We start from the raw sequence: 23,364 nt of genomic DNA, 5'->3' as shown, positions 1-23,364 counted from the left end.
ATGAGGTACAGGAACTGGTTCTATTGCATTTTTTGTAACATTGCGAAGACCTCCTGTTTGAGGAACATCAGGTTTTCTAATGACATTGGACGCTGTTTTGGAGGAATGTTGGGAGGCGTCAAAGTGAGTTCCAGGCAATAACCATACTGGATAATCTGTCTTACCCACTTGTCTGTTGTGATGGAATTCCAGACAGGCAGGAACTGCGAGAGGCGTCCCTCGACAGGAGTGGGATGATCGGGGGGAAGCGTAGGGAAGTCACTGTTTGTTATTAGGGGAGTCGTTACCTCTGCCTCTACCCTTGTTGTTGTTCCCTCTGTAACCTCCTCTATTGTAGCCCCTGGTAAAGGAGCTCTGGTTAGGACTTTTATAGGATGAGGACGGGTGTTCTGATATATTTTTCTTGGAACCTGCTCTATAGAAAGAGCGACGAAAGGAGCCTTTGGCAGATGGTGACTAAGGCTCCCATAGACTTTGCGGTCTCCGTGTCCTTTTTCATCTTTTCTAAAGATGTGTCAACTGCAGGGCCAAAGAGGTGCTCCTGATCAACGGGTTGATTTAGGATGGTATTTTGTATCTCTTGTTTAAATTCAGATACCGTGAGCTAGGCGTGTTTGCGTAGCAAAACACTGGTATTTATTGCACGTGACGCTGGGTCTGCTGTGTCAAGAGCGCATTTAATGGATGTATTGGTTATTAGTTTGCCTTCCTGTATAAGGTCATTGGCTTTGAGGTAGCTGGGAATGAGCTTTTCCAGCTCATCATAGTGGGCCCTATCGTATCTTGCTAGAAGGGCTTGTGTGTTTGCTATTCTCTATGAGTTAGCAGCTTGAGATGCCATACATTTACCTGACTCGTCTAATAATTTAGATTCTTTGTCAGGAGGTGGTGGGTCACCTGACCCCTGAGAGTTTGCCCTCTTGCATGCATTGGCTACAACCAGTGAATCTAAGGGAAGTTGCACCTTGACGCATAAAGGGTCAGTGGGAGCAACTTTGTATTTCTGCTCTACTATGGGGTTAAGAACCCTAGCTCTAACTGGGTCTTTGAACACCTCAGGAGCGTGTCTAAGAAGGCCTTGTAACATGGGTAAGACATGAGTAGATTTTTGTGGTTGAGCAAAAGTCTCCAGTAGAAAATCCTCTTCTACAGGATCTGAATGAAGTTTGACCTTACGGTATGCGGCGGCCCAATTGATTAGCTGGGCAAGACCCACATTGTCATCTGGCGGGGATGGTTTTGAGGGGTAGAAATCTGGATCATTGGTTAGATCAGGATCAGTATTAGAATTATGCCATGGGTCTGGTTACTGTGGTGAATCATTAGGATCTTCAGTGGTACGACGTCTTCATCCTGTGAATGGTCACTATCCTCTGGTGTGGAGAAGGTGGTGGTGAAATGAATAGATTAGGGTTAACTGGTGGTGGAGGCGAAGGTAGTGGTGAAGTATTAGTAGCTATGTGTATTTTTTTGGGAGGAACTGGAGCATGTGGCAAATGTTATGGTTTTCTCTTTGTAGGTAGCTTGGTGACTATGTGACTATGTGACCAGTCTTTGGGTGATAAAGATGGTAGTCTGTTTTGGATCGGGACAGAAATGTTCTTCGGGATCGATAGATTTGTTTGGCGTCGAGGATTTCTCCTTGGAAACTGTTCTTGGTTGTTTCGGGGCAGTGTCCGGTACATAATCTTTCCTTGGCTCAGAGGCCCTCGGTGCGGGTTGTTTTGGCTCCAGAGGCGTTTGTTTAGGTTGCTAATTTATATGAGTTTGGTCCTTTAATGGTCTTGGCTCTGAAATTTTCGGTGCAGAAGTATGGTCTGTGTGCTTCGGGACCAAGGTTTTATCCGGCTGCTTCGGTACTGGTGCCTGATCTGGCTGCTTCGGTGCCGGTGCCTTATCCGGCTGCTTCGGTGCCTTATCCGGCTGCTTCAGTACCGGTGCCTTATCCGGCTGCTTCGGTGCCGGTGCCTTATCCGGCTGCTTGGGTGCCGGTGCCTTATCCGGCTGCTTGGGTGCCGGTGCCTTATCCGGCTGCTTGGGTGCTGGTGCCTTATCCGGCTGCTTGGGTGCTGGTGCCTTATCCGGCTGCTTCGGTGCTGGTGCCTTATCCGGCTGCTTCGGTGCTGGTGCCTTATCCGGCTGCTTCGGTGCTGGTGCCGGTGCCTTATCCGGCTGCTTCGGTGCCGGTGCCTTATCCGGCTGCTTCGGTGCCGGTGCCTGATTTGTCTGCTTCGGTGCCGGTGCCTGATTTGTCTGCTTCGGTGCCGGTGCTTTATCCGGCTGCTTCGGTGCCGGTGCCTTATCCGGCTGCTTCGATGCAGAGGGATCTTTTGTCGATTTCGGTGCCGAATGTTTTCTGGTGACGGTGGAGGAGGGCACGGCAACTCGGACGACTGAGCTTTCGGTGCCGAAGATGGCTTTTCGGTACTGGGTGGTTGGCTCAAGCCGGATGGCTTTTACTTGTCCTTCGGTGCCGGGTCGGAGGCGGGGCGCTCGAAGTTTTGGTACGGTGTGGACTAGAGCCTGAAGATGTTACTGGAGCCATTGGTATGGGCTTGGGTGAGGCGGGGGTCTCAGTACTCGCGTCACTTTGAGCCGGGGTGATGCCATCGTCGGAGACATCTGCTTCAGAGTCTGGGACCTGTTCTTCCTGTTCTGGCTCCGGAAGTCTATCGGGACCTGGATGGAAGATGTCCAGAATGGAACCTGTGCCTCGGGACATCTCACGACGTCGAGCTCGACGATCCCGGATGGTCTTCTTGGACTTGAAGGAGAGACAGGCCTCACAATTGTCCTCTCGATGTTCTGGAGAGAGGCACAGATTGCAAAAAAAAAATGGAGGTTCGAGTGTGCAAATTTAGCACCACACTGTGGACATTTCTTAAAGGGAGTCCATTCCATCGACATCAGTCTTTACCGGCGCGGGTAGGCCCAGCAGCCTGCGTCAAAGTCCGCAGGCGTCGAAGTTTATTCGAAGGTTGTCGAAGGCGCGCATCGAAGGCACGTAATCTAGACAATATCGTCGGTTAAGTGTGATTGCGCGTCGAAAGGGGGTTCGATAACGACACCGATCCGGAGCGCAGCAGGTCACATCTGAACCCGAAGGCGGAAAAAAACAATCTAACGATGGAGCCGATGCCCATGCGCTTTGTCCACTGAAGGATGAGTCACCTGTCTCATGACTACAACACTTCTTCGAAGATAAAAACAACATGCAGACATCCGATCCCAACACCAGATGGCGATCTATGCATAGTGTACAATCTGCAGCTCATATTCCTCGAAGAAAAAAATTATATATATATATATATATATATATATATATATATATATATATATATATATATATATATATATATATGCCCCCTGCAGGTTATTAAGTGCAGAAGGAGGCCCAAAAATTAGCATTTCTCAATTAAATCATCCAAAACTAAGTAGGTGTAGTGTAGTCTCCGACATCTACTTCTGAAGGCGCACAGGTAACATTGTACTGGCAAGACATAACTTCAGTATGAAAAGGGAGAAACACTATCGCCTTCCTCAGATACTAGAACAATATTACCCCAGACCAAGAGCAAGGGATAACAGCAAAAACTACATTTCAGTTGGATAGCAAAAGCAGAAGTCAAAAAACTAAAATCAACAAGAGACATTGGGGGGGGGGGTTATCTATAAAAGAATACATCACGATTGAAAGTCTGCTAGCTACTTTGCAGCTGATACACAAGTCAAAACATCCCAGAGTCCCAATAATCAAAGGATCAAAAACTGTATATCAAGGCTCACTGAAAGTGGTTTACAAAATATTTCCATTAGCAATAAAAGACAGCTACAGTTCAAACATGTGACCAGGGTCTGAAACCCAGAGTCAACTCCAATCTTCCCAGGGATCTTTAAAACCAACTTTGTATTATTTTCTCCATAATCGCTCCACAAGCCCCTCTATGTTGCCATCCACTAATGTGGTCTACGATTCCCTAATTTATAACCAATCTGCCATAAACGTTACATTATGGTTCTTCGCCTTACATGCAGATCTGCAAGAGGAAGTAAAATACCTGCATGCAGGAAACATCCATTATTAATATTTTTTATAATTTAGTAGTCAATAAATGTTACATTTAGATTTTTTTTTTCTTTTGAAAAACTGGCATTTTAACGAGGAAATGACAATTATATGTTTTTTATTTTCTGATGCTTTTCCCCAGTATTATTTTATATAAAATACAGCAAACCCTAGCAGTCTATGCTACTGCTTACTCTAGTATTTATTGTAAGTTTGTTCATTTGTTTTCACTAGACTGAATGTACTTATTTATAAGGAATCATTACTGGCAATTGCTACATGTAGATAAACTCTTTGAAAAAATCCCAATTGTTGCCTCAGTCTCCACTTCACATATGTTATCTTGGATGAAAGACTCTTTAATAGACATGATCTATCAATAAAGCTTCTTAAAAATACCTATGCAAATTACAAGGCACACTGAATGATGTGTTCAAATGAAGCTGTCTAGGCTAAATTCAACGATCCTATTATATTTAATGTTTATGCCGAAACGTTTTGCAAAATACTATCTACGTCATCAGATGGAAGTTACAAATGCACCATTTGACTTCATTTTACTTTTAATCGATACACTTCAGATAACACTTTTTAACCTCAAAGCAAATTGACACATATATACACACATGTATATTCTGGTATGTGTAACCAACTTTGTTTATCTACAGCATGTGTTGTACTAAGAGTAGTAAGAGTAAGCACTAATTTCACTTCAACAGTTAACTCAGAGGGAGCACCAAACAACTAACTATTTATAACCACAAAACCACATACTTCGGTTGTTGTATTTTACCTTCATCCTAAGATTGTCAGAAAATCCTCAAGTCAAGAGTTCGGTATACACACAGAAATATTCGATTTGCATTGGCTTTCATGCACGTTAAAAGAAATGCTTATGGAATCGTGAAATTACTATTACTATTATTTTTGTTTGTTCTAAGAATATCAGGCCCATAACTCCATGCTCTCCTTCTAGTGAGTGGGAAACAATAATCTTGGTACATTGTTGTTAATGACAGCACCAAAACTTTTGATTTCAGGCTGCCATAATCGTTTTGCGATATACATATGTCCATTTACAATTCTGTACTTTAACAACGCCAGAGAACTAAAACTTTCTATATGAGATAAATAAAAAAGTAGCTGTGGTTATTCATGCATCTGCACTTCTCACATCACACCTTTGGAAGAGATGTTATTCATCTCTGGAGGGGCAGGGTCACAGCTCTCTGCTTGGTTGGTAGCTTCAGCTGAACATGCAGAATGGCTCTCACTGCCAGTTGCCACATCATTTTTTACCGTGTGCATCTAAGGAGTCAGAATATGTGTATTAGTATCCATTATCACAGGCCACTGCTTTTCTAACTATTATTTGGTTGAACACATTTTAGCTCTATACAATTATTGGGAGATGATAAAAGGTAGGGACATAAAATAGTGTTAAAAAAATTATACCTTGCTTTTTGCCCTTTGTTTAAGCTCTGTACACAGTAGTTTTACCTAATTTTGTAGTACTCAATGTATTGATCTCAGAACGGCGAAAGACTAGTCTGTTCTTCTGGGATATCAATGACATTCAGGTGTCAACAGATGCTAGCAGTAAACATCTGTCTCAGAGAGCTGAGCTATTGTACAGGGAATAAAAAAGGAATTTATGTTCAAGTTCCATCTTTAATGAGTGGGTCTAAGTATTGTTACCTGCTTCACTTTGTCAATCCTGTTCACAAGTTCTTCTGTAGACACACTCCCAGCAATTACTTCCAAAGGAACACCATTGTCCCCTATGAAAAAACTAGACGGTATGCATACGACAGGGTCTAGAAAATTAATAATCAAGGAAAATAAACTCCAATTTTGTGGCAAACTATTTTTAAAACTTGGTTAATAATAGATAATAAAAACATAATCCATTGAGTCTATCTTCCCCCATACAGCCACTTAACATCATATTGTGACTCCACCAAAAGCATATTCAGTTTGGTTCAACTCTGCCTAAGAGACATCCTTAGAGTGCTTTGCATTTCCTTTATGTTACAGTATGGTGAGGGAATAAAGGTTTGCCCACGTCTACACTAACTTTATGCTATTTTCAAAGTTCTGTATTGAAGATCAATTCATACGAGTTGTTTTACACTACAGGTATTAGTACTCAAATATTCTACATTTTACCATGTTGAGCTACCATATACATTGCAACTTAAAAAGTTATTTAAATAATGTTATGCAACAATAAATTGTCCCTGTGCAGTTCATGCCAAAGAAAAAGTTGGCTCCAATAAATTATCAATTATTAGTTTAAGAATCGAGAGATATAAAAACACGGATGTATACAAGGGAAAGTTAATTACTTGTAATCCTAGTTCTACATTGTACAGCGCCCCAACAGAGCACGGGAGAGAGAGAGAGATGTATAGTGGATTGAAACACACAAAAAGTGCTATCAGTAACATAGCGATCACTATGGACCATCAGCGGGTCAATTTACCACAATTTCAAATGTTTCTGCACTCCATTTATTTATAGTATTGAAACCAAGGTGAAAACTCTCCTATAAAGGAAAGGCAGACCTCTTTGCAGCATAACGGCTACATGCTGAACTAATAGAGCTAATAAACATGTAGAAATGCAGGGAAATGTAACCAGAGAGCAGATTTGTAGAATTAAATAAAAGAGAGACTACCATTTTAAGAATCGAGCAACCTTCCTTATCTCATCATGCCTTGTACTGATAGTTGTTGTTGAGAGGCAATTGTTGGGGCGGAACTCAAATTGATATGTATTTATAGCAAACAATGATTCATAGTAATTCTTATGCAAGACAGAGAGGAGGAAGGATTGTTTATGACTTCCATGAATATACCTTCCAGGCAGAACTAGGATTACAAACAAGTAACTTTCCAATCTGCATCGTAGGATCTTTATCAATAGTCATGAACATTACACAAGAATAGCGAGTTTAACACCTACCCAAGCGTCTTGAATAAATGGGATACCAACAGACTCATCAATAAGACTCTAGCCAACTGCCAATCAACAGTTAAACAAAAAATGTTTTAAGTGCAGCCTGACCAACAGTGCATCTAGTTTAGCATCTAATTCCAAGCAATAGTCCTGGTAAATGCGTGCACGTTTCCCGGTTTTGATAATTTCAATTGCTCATATTGGATGATTTCAAGAGCATGCTGCAACATTCAAGACCTTAATGGAATAATCATTCCTGGAATTTGGCTTGCTTGGGAGCATCCTGTGAGGTGCTTTGGAGAGGTGAAGTAGATCACCACTTTCTTGCCAAATCTGAAGCAATAAGGATCATCCCGGCGCTTGACTGAATTTGACAAGCATAGATGGGATGAGAGAAATTGGGTGAATGTTTACTGACAAATGAGACAGACTCAAATACCAAGCCCAAATTTCAAACAGGGGATGTTCATTTAAACAAAAGGGTACAAAAGCTGCATGTTCGGAAGAGAACCCTTGTCTGGATAGATGTCAAGCAACAGCCACTTATTAGGCAAAAGGAAGAAAAGATATACAACCTCTGTAGAGAGAACAATTGTTTTTAAAAAACATCCATGGCCACCTCTTGGAAATGTAAACATAAAAGAAACTGCTAAAAAACACATAGAGGAGGTGGAAAACCAAGACAGTGGGACAGGGCAAGAGGAGATACAGGACCTGAAGTGAAGTGGAACTAGTGATCCATAAAAAAAAACAAATGGTCTGGGCATGGAAATGGGGGTGGAAGAGAATGTTGAAAAGATATTGAAAGAATAAAAGAATGAACGAATAACCAGGGCTACCTAATGTAAAACACCATGCAGTAACAAGAACTGACAAGGCCAATAGGTCTCGCCTATGCAAGCTATGACCTGTGTCAATTGTTTTAGCCACATCGCACAGCAAAACAGCTGCTGTGAAGCAGGGCTGAAAATAAAACAAAAGGAAGCACTATGACGCAGCCAGCACTGGGCATGCCATAGTGGCTTTTTTTATTTTTTATTGCTGGCGGGAAGGTGGGGAGGGAGAAATCTACACTTTCCTTGTTACACAACCTCCCTCAGAGAAGCCTACCACACGCCCTCCCATAAGCAATAGAATAAAAAAAAACATGTGGAAGGCTTCTGTCTTGGAGGCGGCAAGGCTTGGAGTAAACAGTGCAATCAGAAAAACTGCGAGGGCCATAGATACATCTTGTGAGGTCATACACAAGTCTTTCTTCATAGATGACGTTGACCTTTGCTAATTTTTTTAGAAAACGAAGACGTACACAACTTCCGGAAGTGGATTTTAGAGGGTCCTATATTCAAACGGTAGTGTTGAGAGTTTGGGGGTAGTGGGTGTTGGGTGGTGAAACACTCATTCACTTCGGTCTCCTCGGGTTCCTGCCTCAGCACTGTTTTTTCAGCCATTTAACCATGTGGTCCTTAACAACTGGCTTTGGATTGATGTTTTTTAAAGAAGACCGTGCAAGCCTGAAGAACAAAAACCTTACCAAAGTTACCAAGGTCTGCCTGCCGCCCCAACTATGCAGCTCACTGGTAGCCCAGACCTAACCGGCGACCTTACTGAAAGGGGCGCCGGTCATGAGCCACTATACCCAACACTCCATCAAAGAATGGTTACATTGGAACAGTTGTAAGGGGACAGGCCAGGATGCAGAAGCATGTGGGCAGAGACCAAAATTCACAAAGAGGGCTCTGCTACAGAACACTAGTGTGCGGTGAAGAGACAGTCACATCGCTGCAGCAGCCCTCAGATATCAGGAAACGGAGAGTCCTACCAAAGGAATGGTTCTAACAAAGAGTTCTGCTCTCAGCAACTGTGTAACTGTTTAATATGTATCCAGCCAAATTAACGGCCTCTGCTTCAAAAACATGGAGCGCGAGACCATAAAATTCACCCTAAACCACCAACAGTCCTTCTGCTTTGAGCTTGTGTTTGTGCATCGAATAGGGTACAATATACTACTCACACCTCCCAAAAATAACAGCTGCAAGTAACCCACTGTAATCTTACTTGTCCCACATGGTTTACTAAAAAGAATCTGAAATATAAAATATCCAAGACTCTTTGCTGAAGTTTCATATGCAGAGCAGTGTGCATGAAATGCTCCTATTTTTGAACTTATAGATAATGGCAAGCATAAGCAGGGCCTGCTGTCCAAAGCTCTCGATTTGCGCTTCCCAGAGATGGTCTCTCCTGTGAAACTGTTTGAGTAAACAACAGGCGATATCTAAACGCGTTAGAGAGTATTATATAATCAATACATATTTTTATAAATACCTTGTGTGGTTCTTTTTCTTTTAATCTATACCTATAAGATTGCATTCTGGTAAAACAAGCAGCTTTACACTCCTGGACTAAGCCTGAAGGCTGCTCTCCAATGTTACCACTTAGAGAGCTTTCTATGGTTTTCGAAGACCTCCTAAATCACCATAAGGGTTGTCTGGACTGGTGCAGGGTGCCTACTTACATACGTGTACATCATATACCAGGCCAGCTTCTCACAAGTGGGAATAGCGTTTCTACAAGAAACGCTCAGTGGATGCAGAAGCTGGCAAATTAAAGTCAAAATAGACAAAGCAGTTATACTCAACAACTTACTGATTGTATGAGCAGGGAATGTGCTTTTGGGTGGCTCCTGGGATACGGTTACATTTTTGAGGGGTACAAGCAGGTATGCAGGGTAGATTTATCTCAATATATGGCCTACTAGTTGGGATGGGAATATGCTTGATGGGGACCTGGATAGGTTTCCTCCAAGACACAGCACAAAACTAGGAATGACAGAGAGGGTGGTCGTGCTCTGGGTGGACTGTATAGACACTTGAAAGTCGTTCTAACCTACACAAAAAGAATTCACATTCTTTACACCCATGCACAACATGTACTGCTGGCTAGATAGAATTCTAATATGTTCGTTGGGAATAAACATACAATCTGAAAACGTCTGGGCAGGTTAGTCTCGGATCAAGCCCCACAATTACTCACTTACACTTGGGCCCAATATAATCAGACTATCCCCACTTGGCATCTTAGTTTTGAAGCGGTCAACCATCCTGTTTTTCGTGCCTAGAAGCAGTAGCAGAGGGATGTTTTGAGAATAACAGGAGAACAACCATAACCAGGGCAAAAGAATGGGATGCGCTGAAGGTCGTTCTGCATGGGGAATGCCTTAAGTAAATATATGGTATAAAATGTCAATTCTTGCAAAGGTACTTGCAATGAAAGGAAGAGCTGTTGGCACATCTGCAGAGGAAAGACCAAGGAGACCTACATACAAATAGTGACATAGTTGAGGTGAAACAAAATAGCTGACCTACGGGATAAGTTAAATGGATTAACCCAATGCCAGTATATGAAGAAATTAAATAGGGAGGGGAACAGGCTAGGGAGGCTAATAGCTTGGACCCGAAATACAAAACTCCCACAGCTACGAACATAGTCATTATGGGAAGAGGGTGTGTGGTGGTGGTGGTAACTCCGCCTGCAATTAACAATGCTTTGCAGATTTATTTAGTTAAATTGCACAAGAGCCAGCGCAGCATCAAGTAACGGAAATCATGGGAAAGAACTTTTGAGGCTTAACCACAGACCAGAATGGGGATATGGAAGACAGTATTTTGAAGGCGGAACTGCTAGGGGCCATCTGAGACATGTCCAGGAGTAAAATGCCAGGAACCGATAAGATACTGCAGGAATTTTATCAGTTATAAATTAAAATTACTCTTTGATCAGCTATCAGAAGGCTAAAAGTTTATCTCCTATTGAGAGTTATCTATGATCAACAAAGATGTCAAGGTATGATAAAAAAACAATAGCTAATAGATTACAGAAGGTGACTGGCATTTTATTTCACAAAGCTCAATGCGGTTTCATAATAAAAAAAAGCATCCTCATGAATAAATAGGCTTACACACATCATGCAAACTTTACAGGGCTCACACATGGAAGATCGCTTTGAATATTGAAAAGGCTATTGACTCTATTGTATGGGAATATATGTAGGCAGTACTGACAAAAATGGGATTTGGTCCTAATTTTCTGGGTTGGATCTCCTTGATATATTCAACTCCAACAACCAGGGTCCGATCTGGAGTGTATCTCTCAGACAGATGGCATACCAAGAGGGGAATCCAGGTAGTGTGCCCCCTTTCCCCTCTATTATTCATTTTAGCAATGGAGCTACTGGCTGCTCATATGCAAACTATGAGGCAATGGAACATTTGGGTGGGAGAAACAGAACACTTTGTAACTCTGTATGCAGATGATGCTCATATTTGCAGCAGCCACTGACATTTGTATCACCAATTGTTGGCAGAGACAATGAGTTTTGGAAGTGCCTCTGGCCTACATCGAAACCAGCTTATAGGATGGATCGTCTGGTTCTCCAGCCAAGAGGGTACCTCCAAGCGCTACACACTGAGCCACGGCATCTTTCGCTGGAAGGCCCCACGGCACTTACAGTACACTTATGGCACTCAACGCTTTCCAGACTAGAATGGAAGAATACAATTACCAAACCTACGCCCCTATGGGAATCCCAACAACTGGTTGCAATGGGAACTAGAAAAGGCTTTGATGAATGGGACTTGATCGGAATCTCGCAAGTGGGAGACATGTTTATGTGGGTAGATATTATGTTGTTCAAACAGTTTCAAAGAACCCACAAACTGGCCCAAACAGAGTATTTCGCTATCTACAGATCCAACATGCCATACAGACAGTGGTGTCCCGAGAGTCGGAACTACCTGAATCAGCCATTGGAATCCATATTGCAGGAAGAGCACTTAACATGAAGAGAAATCTCACTTGCATACCAAAAACTCATCAACAACTTACCTGAAACTCTTATATCCCTGAGAGACCATTGGGGACATGACATTACAGACTTACAAGACAGACTGGCCAGAAGCTCTGCCCTCCCCAGGAGAAGTAGCCATTAGGGCCCGCTTCAGACTGGTCCAGCTCAAAATCCTCCACAGAACCTACATTTCCTGTGTCGCACTGGTTAAAACGGGTAGAAAGGTGGACACAATCTGTTACAGAACCTGTGGTGAAGAGGGATCGTTCTACCACATACTGCGGACATGTCCAAAAATCCAGAACTACTGGGAGGCGGTAGTATTGTGTATGTGGAGAATAGTTGGAGAGGACTTAACACTCTCTCCCAAATGGTGCCTCCTAAATGTGTGGGAAGACACTGATCTGGGACGAGAGGATCAAACCAGGACTACCTTAGGTCTAATGACAGCGAAACGCAACATAGCTCCTCAATAAGGGGCAGATATCCTACCAGCTCTCCGAGCCTGGAAGAGAGCTATGGACTGGTGTATGGTGGCAGAAAAGTCAGTTTATGTGAACAGAGGGTGCCCAAAAAAATAGGGGAAAATATGGGACAAATTGAATGTGTATAGAGGGAATCCATGCACAGTCCCCGCAGGAGAGATAAGACATCCTCTGACTAACCCAGAGGCAGATTAAAAGTGGTAACTGATTAGACAACTAACAGTGTCTAAGGTAAATGAAGTTTACCAATGACTCACTGTAATACTCTTTGGTTGCGTTTTCATAATTATAATGCAAAGTGTGTTTTTATGCTCTGTCATAAGAAAAATATAAATAAAAAAATAAAGAGAAGTGTTGGTGTTTCCTTTGGCAGGTTTGAAGGGATGATCGCTGGAGATGCTGCTAAACCAGGGACTGAGAAGAAAGATCGAGAAATTATGCTATTTGGGGATGCAAGTGACACAGACATCCGACAAACAATAGGATTACATGCGCGCAGGATATGGATTGGCCTGATGGCCTGTATTAGATTTTTAAATAAACTACTATTGACAGTTGCCAGTAGTACTGAAATAGTAAAAATAGCCTTTCTAACTCAATGCTTACATGTCTTATAGAATTGACAGTACCTTATACTTAGGAGCATGTTGAGGGAAATTGATAGCCTGTTGATTTCTTTGACATGGGCAGCTAAAAGGAGTAAAATTGGATGGGGAATGCTAAAGCTGGAAACAGAGGGTGTGGGAAACTACGGTCAAAGTTTTAATGCGCAAACCCCTCTTCTCTGAAAAGCTACCAATTTGGTTTCTAAAAATTAGCAATAGCATGTCCATAACCCAGTGAGGGAGGATGTGAGACGCTGAGAGACGTGTAACCAGGAGATAGTTGTAACACATTACTGAAGCACTGGAGATATTTGAGATAGGAACGGAAATTCTCACAGTTTGCTAAACTGACCAAGACAGAAAAAGTAAGACATGTTTTCCAAACACACTGCAGAGTATGCACAGACTGGCTGTCCTATTAGACAAGGGATCCTCCAGACGCCTGGTCTCCCGTTTATGCAAGTCCTTAAAGAAGAACAGAGTTAAAATAACAATGTCATAAAAATCTAAATGGAAAGAAGATCTTACAGAGCCATTGATAGAGAAAGTTTGAAAAAGAGTATGCGCATTGGTTTTAAAGGTGTCCGGAAATTTTCAATTTAAGCACGCTCATTTTTATGTGGTGTATCTTACCCGTCTCTAACAAGACTACAAAGAATTCACCGGACCAGATCAGACTGGTGTCCAAGATGCAGTATAGAATATGCTGATATTTTAGACTTGATCTGGAGTTGCACCAAGGTGGAGCAATGCTGGAGACAAATAGTCCAATGCCTAAGAGAGATATTATCAGATTACAGGCTTCCATACAGTCCATCTTCTTGATGTTATCCAAGGCCCTATGGACAAAATGTTACACTGCAGATTTGCGCTGCTAGGGTTATTAGAAAAAAGAAGGATCACCTTCCGATGATGGTCCAGTGCCGCACCTAATCTGCAGGCATGGACCAAGCACCCTGCATGGTATGGGCCGGGATGTTACAGGAGCAGGTAACTCCCATGACAATAGCTTCCTTCACAGGGCACCAAAGTATGTAAATCTGCGCTTGGGACATATAAAGATGGTCATGCACATTATAAAGATTCATCGTGCTTGGATCTGAACATGAGGGTTACATTACCCTTATTTGTTTTAAAAAAGGGGTGGGGATACTGAGAAGAAAGAGTGAACACTCTTTTACACATAACGCTGGGAGAAGCGGATCGTCACAGCAATTGCTGATATGAGCCAACATTCAATGTATTTATAGTACAAATATGCGTATGTAATTGATTGGAGTATTGTAAACCATTTTGCATAGATCCTATTGCTCGCAATTAATGGCGAGCATGTCTAGGCCATATCTGTCTTTGTTCATTGTTTATAATTATATTCTACAAAACCAGTGAAATTCAGCAATTATATTTACATAAGTGAACTATAACTTCCGCTCCCGCAATGCATTGCTTATGACCTCACATATTACATCACTGATGACATGGTCAGTGACATCACTGATGACATCCACAGAACCACTCACACACCCACTCATATCCCTATACAACCTCTCATATGCCCACTCACACACCACCATAACCACTCACATACCCATTCACAGACCCATACAAGTACTTCGACAACCACTCAATTTCCATAGAGCCACTCACAGCCTGATCATACAACCGGAGATGAAAATGTGTGAGACTGCAGGTAATCCCATGAGTTTGGAGGTGAGCTCACAAGCCTGCAGTGAGGAATCTGTTAACAAAGACAATTCCAGCCACAGGGTTAGTAAAAGGTCCCCTTTAAAAATGCTTCCAGTTTTGTAATCACTCACGTTGCTGCTCACATAAGGACAGTGCTCCTTTAGCCCACCCATTAAACTGGTTCCACTAAAAGTTAAATGCTCATGGCAATAGTGAATAAGGGACATGAAAGATACAAGACGCCTGCAGACTCATCCGGACATTACTGTTGACCCAGAATCTTCTTGAATAAAACAATACATCTCTGGAATATTAGTCACCCTCTCTGAGGGCAGATAGATAATTATTGTTTAATAACCTGAACTGCCCGCATGTAATAGAAGGACTGGATGAGGGACCGAACAGATTTTTTCTAGTTCGCCAATAAGTTCACCTTGTACAGAAGCAGGAAAGATTCTGGATCCTAGGAGCAGCAGTATTTCTCTCTAGCCAATTACCTACATAAGAATATGGAAATTATCAAATGAAACTACTTTGTGATGGTGAATGAAGGGCAATGCTCATTAAAGGCAATTTAGCTGGTATTAATGTGAAGGCAAATTTGTAAAAAAAATATATATATATATATATATATATATATATATATATATATATATATATATATATATATATATATATATATATATATATATATATATATATATATATATATATATATATATATATGGCTTTACAATAACCTGCACTTCCCTGACTTCGAAATCATTTGGTCAGCCATTCTTGGCAAAGGTGAGGTCACCCTTTGTACACAAGTTAGTAGCATTTTACAGCAAGGTTACCAACATGGATGGATTTGATTTAATGTACCGCCTTCAGATTGATGTTCAGACTCCTGTAACCTAGCCCTCAGTGTCAGATTATAATTGAATCAGCAGATAAAATATACATTTATGTCACAACTTCTATCCTTCTGCTATACTCCTCATTCTTCAACCTGAAACCCTTTAAAACATCTCATGTGGCAGGAATTTCAAAGGAACACGAATCCAGAATCGGTGGGCAACCTACATGAAGGACTGTTTAGCCAATGCTGATCTTGCATGAATCTGGCATGCTCACATCTTTTTCGAAGAGACAGCTACACTAGTGAACAGGTTTGTAAATTATTAATGGATGCCTGTATGAAAGGAAACAAAGGAGACATTTCTGAAGGTGTGTTTTTATTACTTCTAATTTAAAATGTAAAGAAATGATGCTATACAAAACTTTCTCAAAACAATGACTCTTTCCAGAGATTTATTGGCAGAGATATCCTTTTAAAGAAAAGGTTTGAAGATACTCTAAAATCTAAAAATGTGTGTTGAGGAGAATGCCTACACTGTGAAATGTAGGATATGGGTATGCTTATAATGGTATACCTGCAGCTCTTACTCATTAGAAACTGTAACAGCCCTACAAGCAACTATGATTTTAGTTCCCATTTATTTAATGTCCTGTGCCCTGCTTACTCGTTTTTATGCTAATTTTAATTGTAAAGTTTTCAAGCAATCAAAAATAAATACTGAACTAAAGATGTCTGAGTGCTGGTGTCAAGTTGCCACAATGTGGTCCCATTGAGTCAAAAATGGGAAGGAAGAATCATGCAACAACTTGTAACTTGGACATGGCATTGAGGCAGCAAAAATGAGGCTCTCCTACAAGAGATTGTCTGTGTTTACATTCATACGAACAAGATGGAGCTGAATTTAAACCATAAACCCGACCGCCATTTAACTAACTGCCCCTTTGTTCTGAATTCTTAAAAATATCAGTGTTCGCATTTAAAGACAACAATAGGTTCAGATACACCCACTACTATATTATACAAATGATCAACATCACTGAAATGTCAATTGATTCAAATACCTTCTGCAAATGAAAAAATAAGCAAACCATGCCCAACCCGAATCCATTTTAAAGGTGGCTGTGAGAAATTACCTTTTTGCGTGGTTACTCCATTTTGTACGGAGTGATGCTGCTGTTTTTATTAATATGCACTGTGACACTGCTGACCAGTTCCAATTTTAACATTTAAAAGGAGGTTTACTCCTGTCAAATCGTTCATTTTGACAGGTTGGCTGCAGTCTTAAAACTGCAGATGCCAGGCTACAGTAGTAGGCCTGATGTCATGTTTGTGTTGTCATACAAGTGGATGGCCCAGGATTGCTTTAGTCAAAGTTGTGGAGTCCTCCTCGGATAAAGCCTGCTGCCTTGTCAAGTACAAGATTATTTTATTTGCATAGTTACCTATAACACTTACAATAATAACACCAGCAATAAAACATTGAATACACATGTAAGACTGTGTTACACGTATGTTAAGATAAAATCTTTCTCATATAGTCGGATAAAAACGTTCTTATTTGCTAGACCCAGTTAAAATTACTTAAAAAAAGTATTGTAATGTCTCCAGGAGAGGGGGGCAGCTGTAGCCTCCGTGGCCCTGGTTACAGAGGCAGCACCAGACGATGTTCCGGAGGTGCCGTGAGGCCCGGGAGGGTACATTGCCGGCGTCGGAGGGGGGCATCCCCTGAAGGTACTCTAGTACGTCCTGCTGGATGAGTGAGTCCCGTATCGGGAATTGGAAGACTGGTACCTATTTCCCTTGCCTTTGTGGCCTGTATTACGAACTTTCGTATCTCACTTTGTCTTTTTCTGCTCCTGTTTGGTTCTGTTGTGGGGGGGGTTCGGTGTGTGTGTTGGGGGGAGGGAAGGGGTGGGCAGGGGGCGGGGGGGGGACTCCGCATCGGACCTCTGCCGATTGTGTATGACTGTGCATTTATGCTGCTTTCCTTCATGTCGATTGGTGTGTGCGCACAGCGTGTGGGCCGGCTGTGCTTTGCCCTGGAGTTGCTTTGGAGAGCATGCGATGCTGATCTGGTTGGAGTGGGATGGCTAGGGAGCTAAAGGTGGTGAGCCTCAATGTCCGGGGGCTAAACAACCCAGTGAAACGCTCTGCAGTCCTGTCCCTCCTTGAGCAATCTGGGGGAGATGTATGCCTCTTGCAGGAGACGCACCTCCTCCTCAAGGATGAGCGTCGAACGCGAGACAAGAGATTCCCGCTTCAGTTGTGGTCCTCGGGCCCTGCTAAGCAGAACGGAGTTGCCCTCCTTTTCAGCTCCCGGATGAGATGTAAGGTTTTGACCCATCTGGTGGATATACGGGGGAGATTTCTGGCGGTGAGGGTGCAGTGGGGGGACATGACTTTCACCATTGGGTCCTTGTATGCACCGAATACACGGCAGGAGCCTTTTCTGCGTACAGCTCTGGCCCAGGTCCTTGCTTCCCCTGATGCTCTCCGCTTGGTGGTGGGGGGCTTTAATCTTGTAATGGATGAGACTCTCGATAGATCGGCGAATAGGCTGCACACTTCAGGGACTTGTCTGCAGAGGGGAAGCAATGGTTGACGAATGGTGGTTTGCATGATGTGTGGCGGCTGCAACACCCCCAGGAGCGCGACTACACATACTACTCGGCCGCACACCAGACATACGCGCGCCTTGACCACTTTCTGGCTTCTTCTGCCCTGTTGCCCCACCTCCGAGACGCAGACATTGGCCCTAGATCCCTCTCGGATCATGCGCCCCTGACGGTCACGATTGCCCTATGTGGCCTGCGACCTCCCTCAGCTGCCTGGCGGCTGCGCGACTCCATGCTCAACGCTGATTCCGTAGTGGGGAAGATTAGGGACACTATCACACATTACTTCGCCGAAAACCCACTTGGAGATACGGCAATAGCATCTGTTTGGGAGGAACTGAAGCTGGTAGTTAGAGGGGACTTTATTGCTTTAGCGGCTACGTATGCCAAGCTTCGCAGAGATAAAAGAGGAGCTGGAGGGAGAAGTGCGGGGCTTAGAATCTGTCCATAAGCGAACTAGGGCCCGCAGGTTTTGGAGGGAGCTCGAGACCAAGAGGCGCATGCTGAAGCATCTGGATCTCGATAGGGCAGAATACGCGCTGCTGCGCCTGCGACACAAGTTCTATCTGAGTGGGGACAAGGGTGGTAGAATGCTTGCACATCGTGTGTGGGCCCAGGCCCAATCCCATGCCATCACGGAAATCTGCGACCACCTCTCCGTGTCATGTACCACGGACTCTGAAATCGTGGCGACCTTCCGCCGTTTTTACCAAACCTTGTACACAAAGGAGGGCACACCGCCCGTGGATGGTGACCGATACATTGAGGCGGCAGGCATTACGCCCTTATTTGAAAATGCTGTTGAGGACCTGAATATGGAGATACGCGTGGAGGAGGTTATCTCTGCCATTGCCCGACTAAAATTAGCTATATGCCCCGGGCCCGATGGCTTCTCAGCACTTTTTTATAAAACCTTTTGCCGGAAACTGGCCCCATTTTTGACCAGCCTCTTTAACTCGTTCTTGGACACTGGTTCGGTCACGCCCTCTATGTCTGATGCCGCCATAACGGTCATTCTTAAGCCGGGCAAGGACCCTGCTGATTGTAGTTCTTATCGGCCAATCTCTCTCCTCAACGTCGATGCCAAGCTCTTTGCGGGCATCCTGGCGGCACGGCTTAGCCCTCTCCTGGATGGAGTGGTTGAGCCGGACCAGTCGGGCTTCTTTCCTACCCGCCAAGGTAGTGACAACTCCAAGAGATTGCTGCACCTGCTGGATGGAGTCCACCGCGCAAAGACCCAGGCCTTCCTCCTATCCATCGACGCGGAGAAGGCCTTTGACAGGGTTGAGTGGGGGTTCCTTTTCCGAGTATTGCAGGCTTTTGGTCTTAAAGGTAATTTCTTGCGCTGGATTCAGGCCCTCTATGCGTCTCCGAGGGCGGTCGTGCGTGTCAATGGCTGTAGGTCGGACCCATTTTTTATCTCCAGGGGGCCGCGGCAGGGGTGCCCCCTTTCCCCGCTCCTATTTGCGTTTTATATGGAGCCCTTTGCCTAACGTGTCAAGCCCCACCCCGACATTGCGGGCATTCAATTTGGAGCTGACGAGCATAAAATCAGTTTGTACGCTGATGTTATCCTGGCGCTACAGAACCCCGCTACCTCTTTGCGCTGCCTCTCCGCGGAGATTCGTGCTTTTCATGGCGCGGCGGGCTTTAAGGTTAATTTTACTAAATCTGAAATCTTAAACATCTGTCCCGCCAGAGGAAGTGGCTGACCTGCAGCGAGATTTTGACTTCCGCTGGACGCAGTCTGTCATCACATACCTGGGCATCCGCCTTGCTCCGACTGCGTCCCAGACGCTTTCCTTAAACTACACCAAACTGATAGAACAGACCACCAAATCTATCTCCGCCTGGTCACGACTCAACCTGGCCTGGTTTGGCAGATTGGCGGCTATTAACATGACTCTTCTGCCCAGAATACGTTACGTTTTTCAAATGCTGCCCCTGACACCACCGAGGGGAGCTCTGAAGAAACTCCAGGGCTTGTTGAATAGGTTTTTCTGGGACAACAAGCGGCCCGGGGCAGCGTTTGCGACGACTACACTCCCGAAAGCAGCTGGCGGTTTGGGTTTCCCTCATCTCTCAGCCTATTTTCAGGCCTCCTGCCTTCACTACGTGGTTGAATGGAACATACCTGAATCAAGTAAGCATTGGTTGTTCATGGACCAGACAGTGGCGGGTTGCAACATTTGGCGGGAACTCTGGCTGCCTCGCAAGGATAGGGCATGGGGGCTGTACTCTTCGCCGGTGACGTCCCCAACACTCAAGGCGTGGGATCAATTAGCACTCCGTAAGGGTTGGACTGCGTCCCAGACGCTTTCCTTAAACTACACCAAACTGATAGAACAGACCACCAAATCTATCTCCGCCTGGTCACAACTCAACCTGGCCTGGTTTGGCAGATTGGCGGCTATTAACATGACTCTTCTGCCCAGAATACGTTACGTTTTTCAAATGCTGCCCCTGACACCACCGAGGGGAGCTCTGAAGAAACTCCAGGGCTTGTTGAATAGGTTTTTCTGGGACAACTAGCGGCCCCGGGCAGCGTTTGCGACGACTACACTCCTGAAAGCAGCTGGCGGTTTGGGTTTCCCTCATCTCTCAGCCTATTTTCAGGCCTCCTGCCTTCGCTACGTGGTTGAATGGAACATACCTGAATCGAGTAAGCATTGGTTGTTCATGGACCAGACAGTGGCGGGTTGCAACATTTGGCTGGAACTCTAACTGCCTCGCAAGGATAGGGCATGGGGGCTGTACTCTTCGCCGGTGACGTCCCCAACACTCAAGGCGTGGGATCAATTAGCACTCCGTAAGGGTTGGACGACCTTCCCTTCACCCATGACGCCGATTGTAGACAACCCCGCCTTCCCCCCTGGCCGTGCTTCGCCGGTCTTCCACCGCTGGAGGGCGAAGGGTTGTAAGAGGGTGGGTATGCTTTTTGATCTAGAGGGGCTTGTCCCTTTTTCGGAGCTACGGTTGGACCATTCCCTGCTGGACGTGTCGGATGGTTTTTCTTACGCGCAGGTGATACACTGGGTGACGCAACCGGCTACGGTGGCGTTGATGTCATGCTCCCTCACTGCTTTCGAACGATGGCTCCTGCGCAAAAAAGTTGATCGGAGCCTTATCTCTGAACTATATGCCATGATTTTGCGTGACCCGCGGCGGCAGCGTACAAAGTCGCAAGTGCGTTGGGAAATAGAGCTGGGGCGTCCACTCTCGCAGAGAGAGTGGGAACAGGTATTTTACCGTGCGCATCACACTACTGCTAACACGGCGGGTACGGAGTCGGCCTACAAACTGGCGACGTACTGGTACTATACGCCACCGCGCGTTGCATCCTGGGGACAAGGCTAAATCCAGTCTCTGCTGGAGGGGGTGCGGTATGTCGGGTAATCTTCTGCACTTGTTGTGGCGCTGCCCTAAGCTAGAACGTTACTGGAAAGCGGTTCTTGACGAACTGGATGATGCGTTCCAGATCACATTGCCTAGGCTCCCCGAGCACACATTGCTGGGCCTCCCACATCCCTCTTGTTTTCCCCTGCGCACGCTGCTAGGACGACAAATTGCACTAGGACTACTGACTGCGCGACAGGTCCTGCTAGCGCGATGGGGCTCCCCGGACGTCCCGGATGTGCGTGACTGGTTGATGCGCCTGTGGCATGCATTGGCGATGGAGCGTCTTTCCTTGAATATGGATGGCAGAGGGTCCGAATATGCTACTTTGTGGGCCCCGTTTCTGCGACTTCTGTCTAAGGAGCTTAGAGAAGTTACATGTCCGAAGTACCTACAAATCCTACAGCTCATCCCCCTGGGTCCGATGGGTGCTGTGCCGGTGCCCTAGTTTCTAGAGACAGATCTGTCTGGGTCCTAGGGGTGTGTATGATACACTTAGCTTGGCTTATGGTTGATGCGGAGTAGGGAGGGAGGGAGAGGGGGGATTGGGGGGGGTCGGCTAGGGGGGAATGGGTGGAGGGGGTTGTGGGGGGTGTTTCCTCTGTTTCCTTTTTGGTTCCTGCTGGTTTTCTCTTCTATGAAAATTGCAGACTCCGCTTTGCCGATGGGGGGTGCTTATGGTTTTTACTACGCAGGACCACCCTCCGGGTTGTAGGTCCAGACACTGTGTTTACTTCTTGCTTGCTTACGCCCTGCCGGCGAGTTGATGTAGGCAGCTGGGCTGTGTATGACGCTATCTGGCCACATAATAAAATGTTTGATTCTAAAAAAGTATTGTAGTATTTATGCTAGCATTAACTATAAAATTACAATAGTAAAAAAAACTGTTTGCACGTGCACCAACTAGAGGTAGCAGTAGGAGAGTGCAGGAGAAGTCAATTGAGCCCTTAAGGAAAGGGGAGTAGGTACGAAGGTTCGGAAGCAGAAAGGGCTGTGAGCAAAAACAGAGACTGAAGGTCAGGGGAACCAGGATGGAAGCAGCTTCACATAAAATAAGAACCAGCCTGACTTGGGATCAATACCCATGTGCAAGAAGTGCAGGAGATCTGACAGTGCTATGTGCAGAAAGAGGGATTAGGAATTAGGCAGGTCTCCGCCTGGAGTGGTAACCAGAGACCTTATCTCAAGGTCCCTGCTCCAAGCCCAAGTACAAAAGGTGCTGAGTGCTGATAGCACCAGTAGTTTGTGGATGCAAGCTACCAAGAAGAGTCTTCTCAGCGTATCACATCCTTTGACAATTTCCTACGCACCAATGCGAGGAATTTTACCAATTGGCACTACAGCTGTGGATTGTCTGGGGCTAAGCCAACACGGCCTGTCTCCATGAGCGGATACCTCTTTGGTTAAACAGAACTATCAGTATTTGTCTTTTCTCCACCAGCTTTTCACAGGTGCATACCCAGTGCGGTATGACCTCAGTGGCAGTATCGCACAAGCAGCAGATGTTTGTTATGGATTCTCTCAGCCAATGGGGAAATTGAGATATGCATGATAGAAAGCCCAGACAACATTTCAAGAATTAGTCTTTGATGGTGACAGGAAAGCCTCAGTGATATTTTATTGGGGTGCTGGTTCAGTGTAGGTGTTTAATGACATCCAGACATGTGCTCTGGCGTAGAATTCCACCTGGTCTTCTCCCAAGGAGAGAAGTTTAACTGATTTTCTTACTGATTTTTTTCAAACACAGGATGGGTGGTTGGGGTTTCCCATAACTGGGTCAACCCGATCCTGGCCAGGGAGTCCTTCAAATATACTATGGCAGGCGAGAAGTCCCTCTGTTGGAGCTCCTGCCATAGGAAGTCG

General features: G+C 44.7%; 1 protein-coding gene across 2 annotated transcripts in view; it reads right to left on the bottom strand.

Annotated features, from left to right (window-relative positions):
* Window positions 1-23,364, bottom strand: part of UBXN4 (UBX domain protein 4) — a 230,193-nt gene that overhangs the window by 151,797 nt on the left and 55,032 nt on the right. For both annotated transcript variants that reach the window (XM_078682452.1, XM_078682453.1), the window contains exons 4-5: window positions 5,765-5,883; window positions 5,248-5,374 (exon numbers count right to left, since the gene is read on the bottom strand). In XM_078682452.1, the coding sequence (XP_078538578.1) occupies window positions 5,248-5,374; window positions 5,765-5,883 (246 nt within the window). The remainder of the gene's footprint in view (window positions 1-5,247; window positions 5,375-5,764; window positions 5,884-23,364) is intronic.

This window comes from Lissotriton helveticus, chromosome 3_1 (assembly GCF_964261635.1).
Source record: "Lissotriton helveticus chromosome 3_1, aLisHel1.1, whole genome shotgun sequence".
Lineage (NCBI taxonomy): Eukaryota > Metazoa > Chordata > Amphibia > Caudata > Salamandridae > Lissotriton > Lissotriton helveticus.
This window is presented reverse-complemented; position numbering and strand designations above follow the sequence as displayed.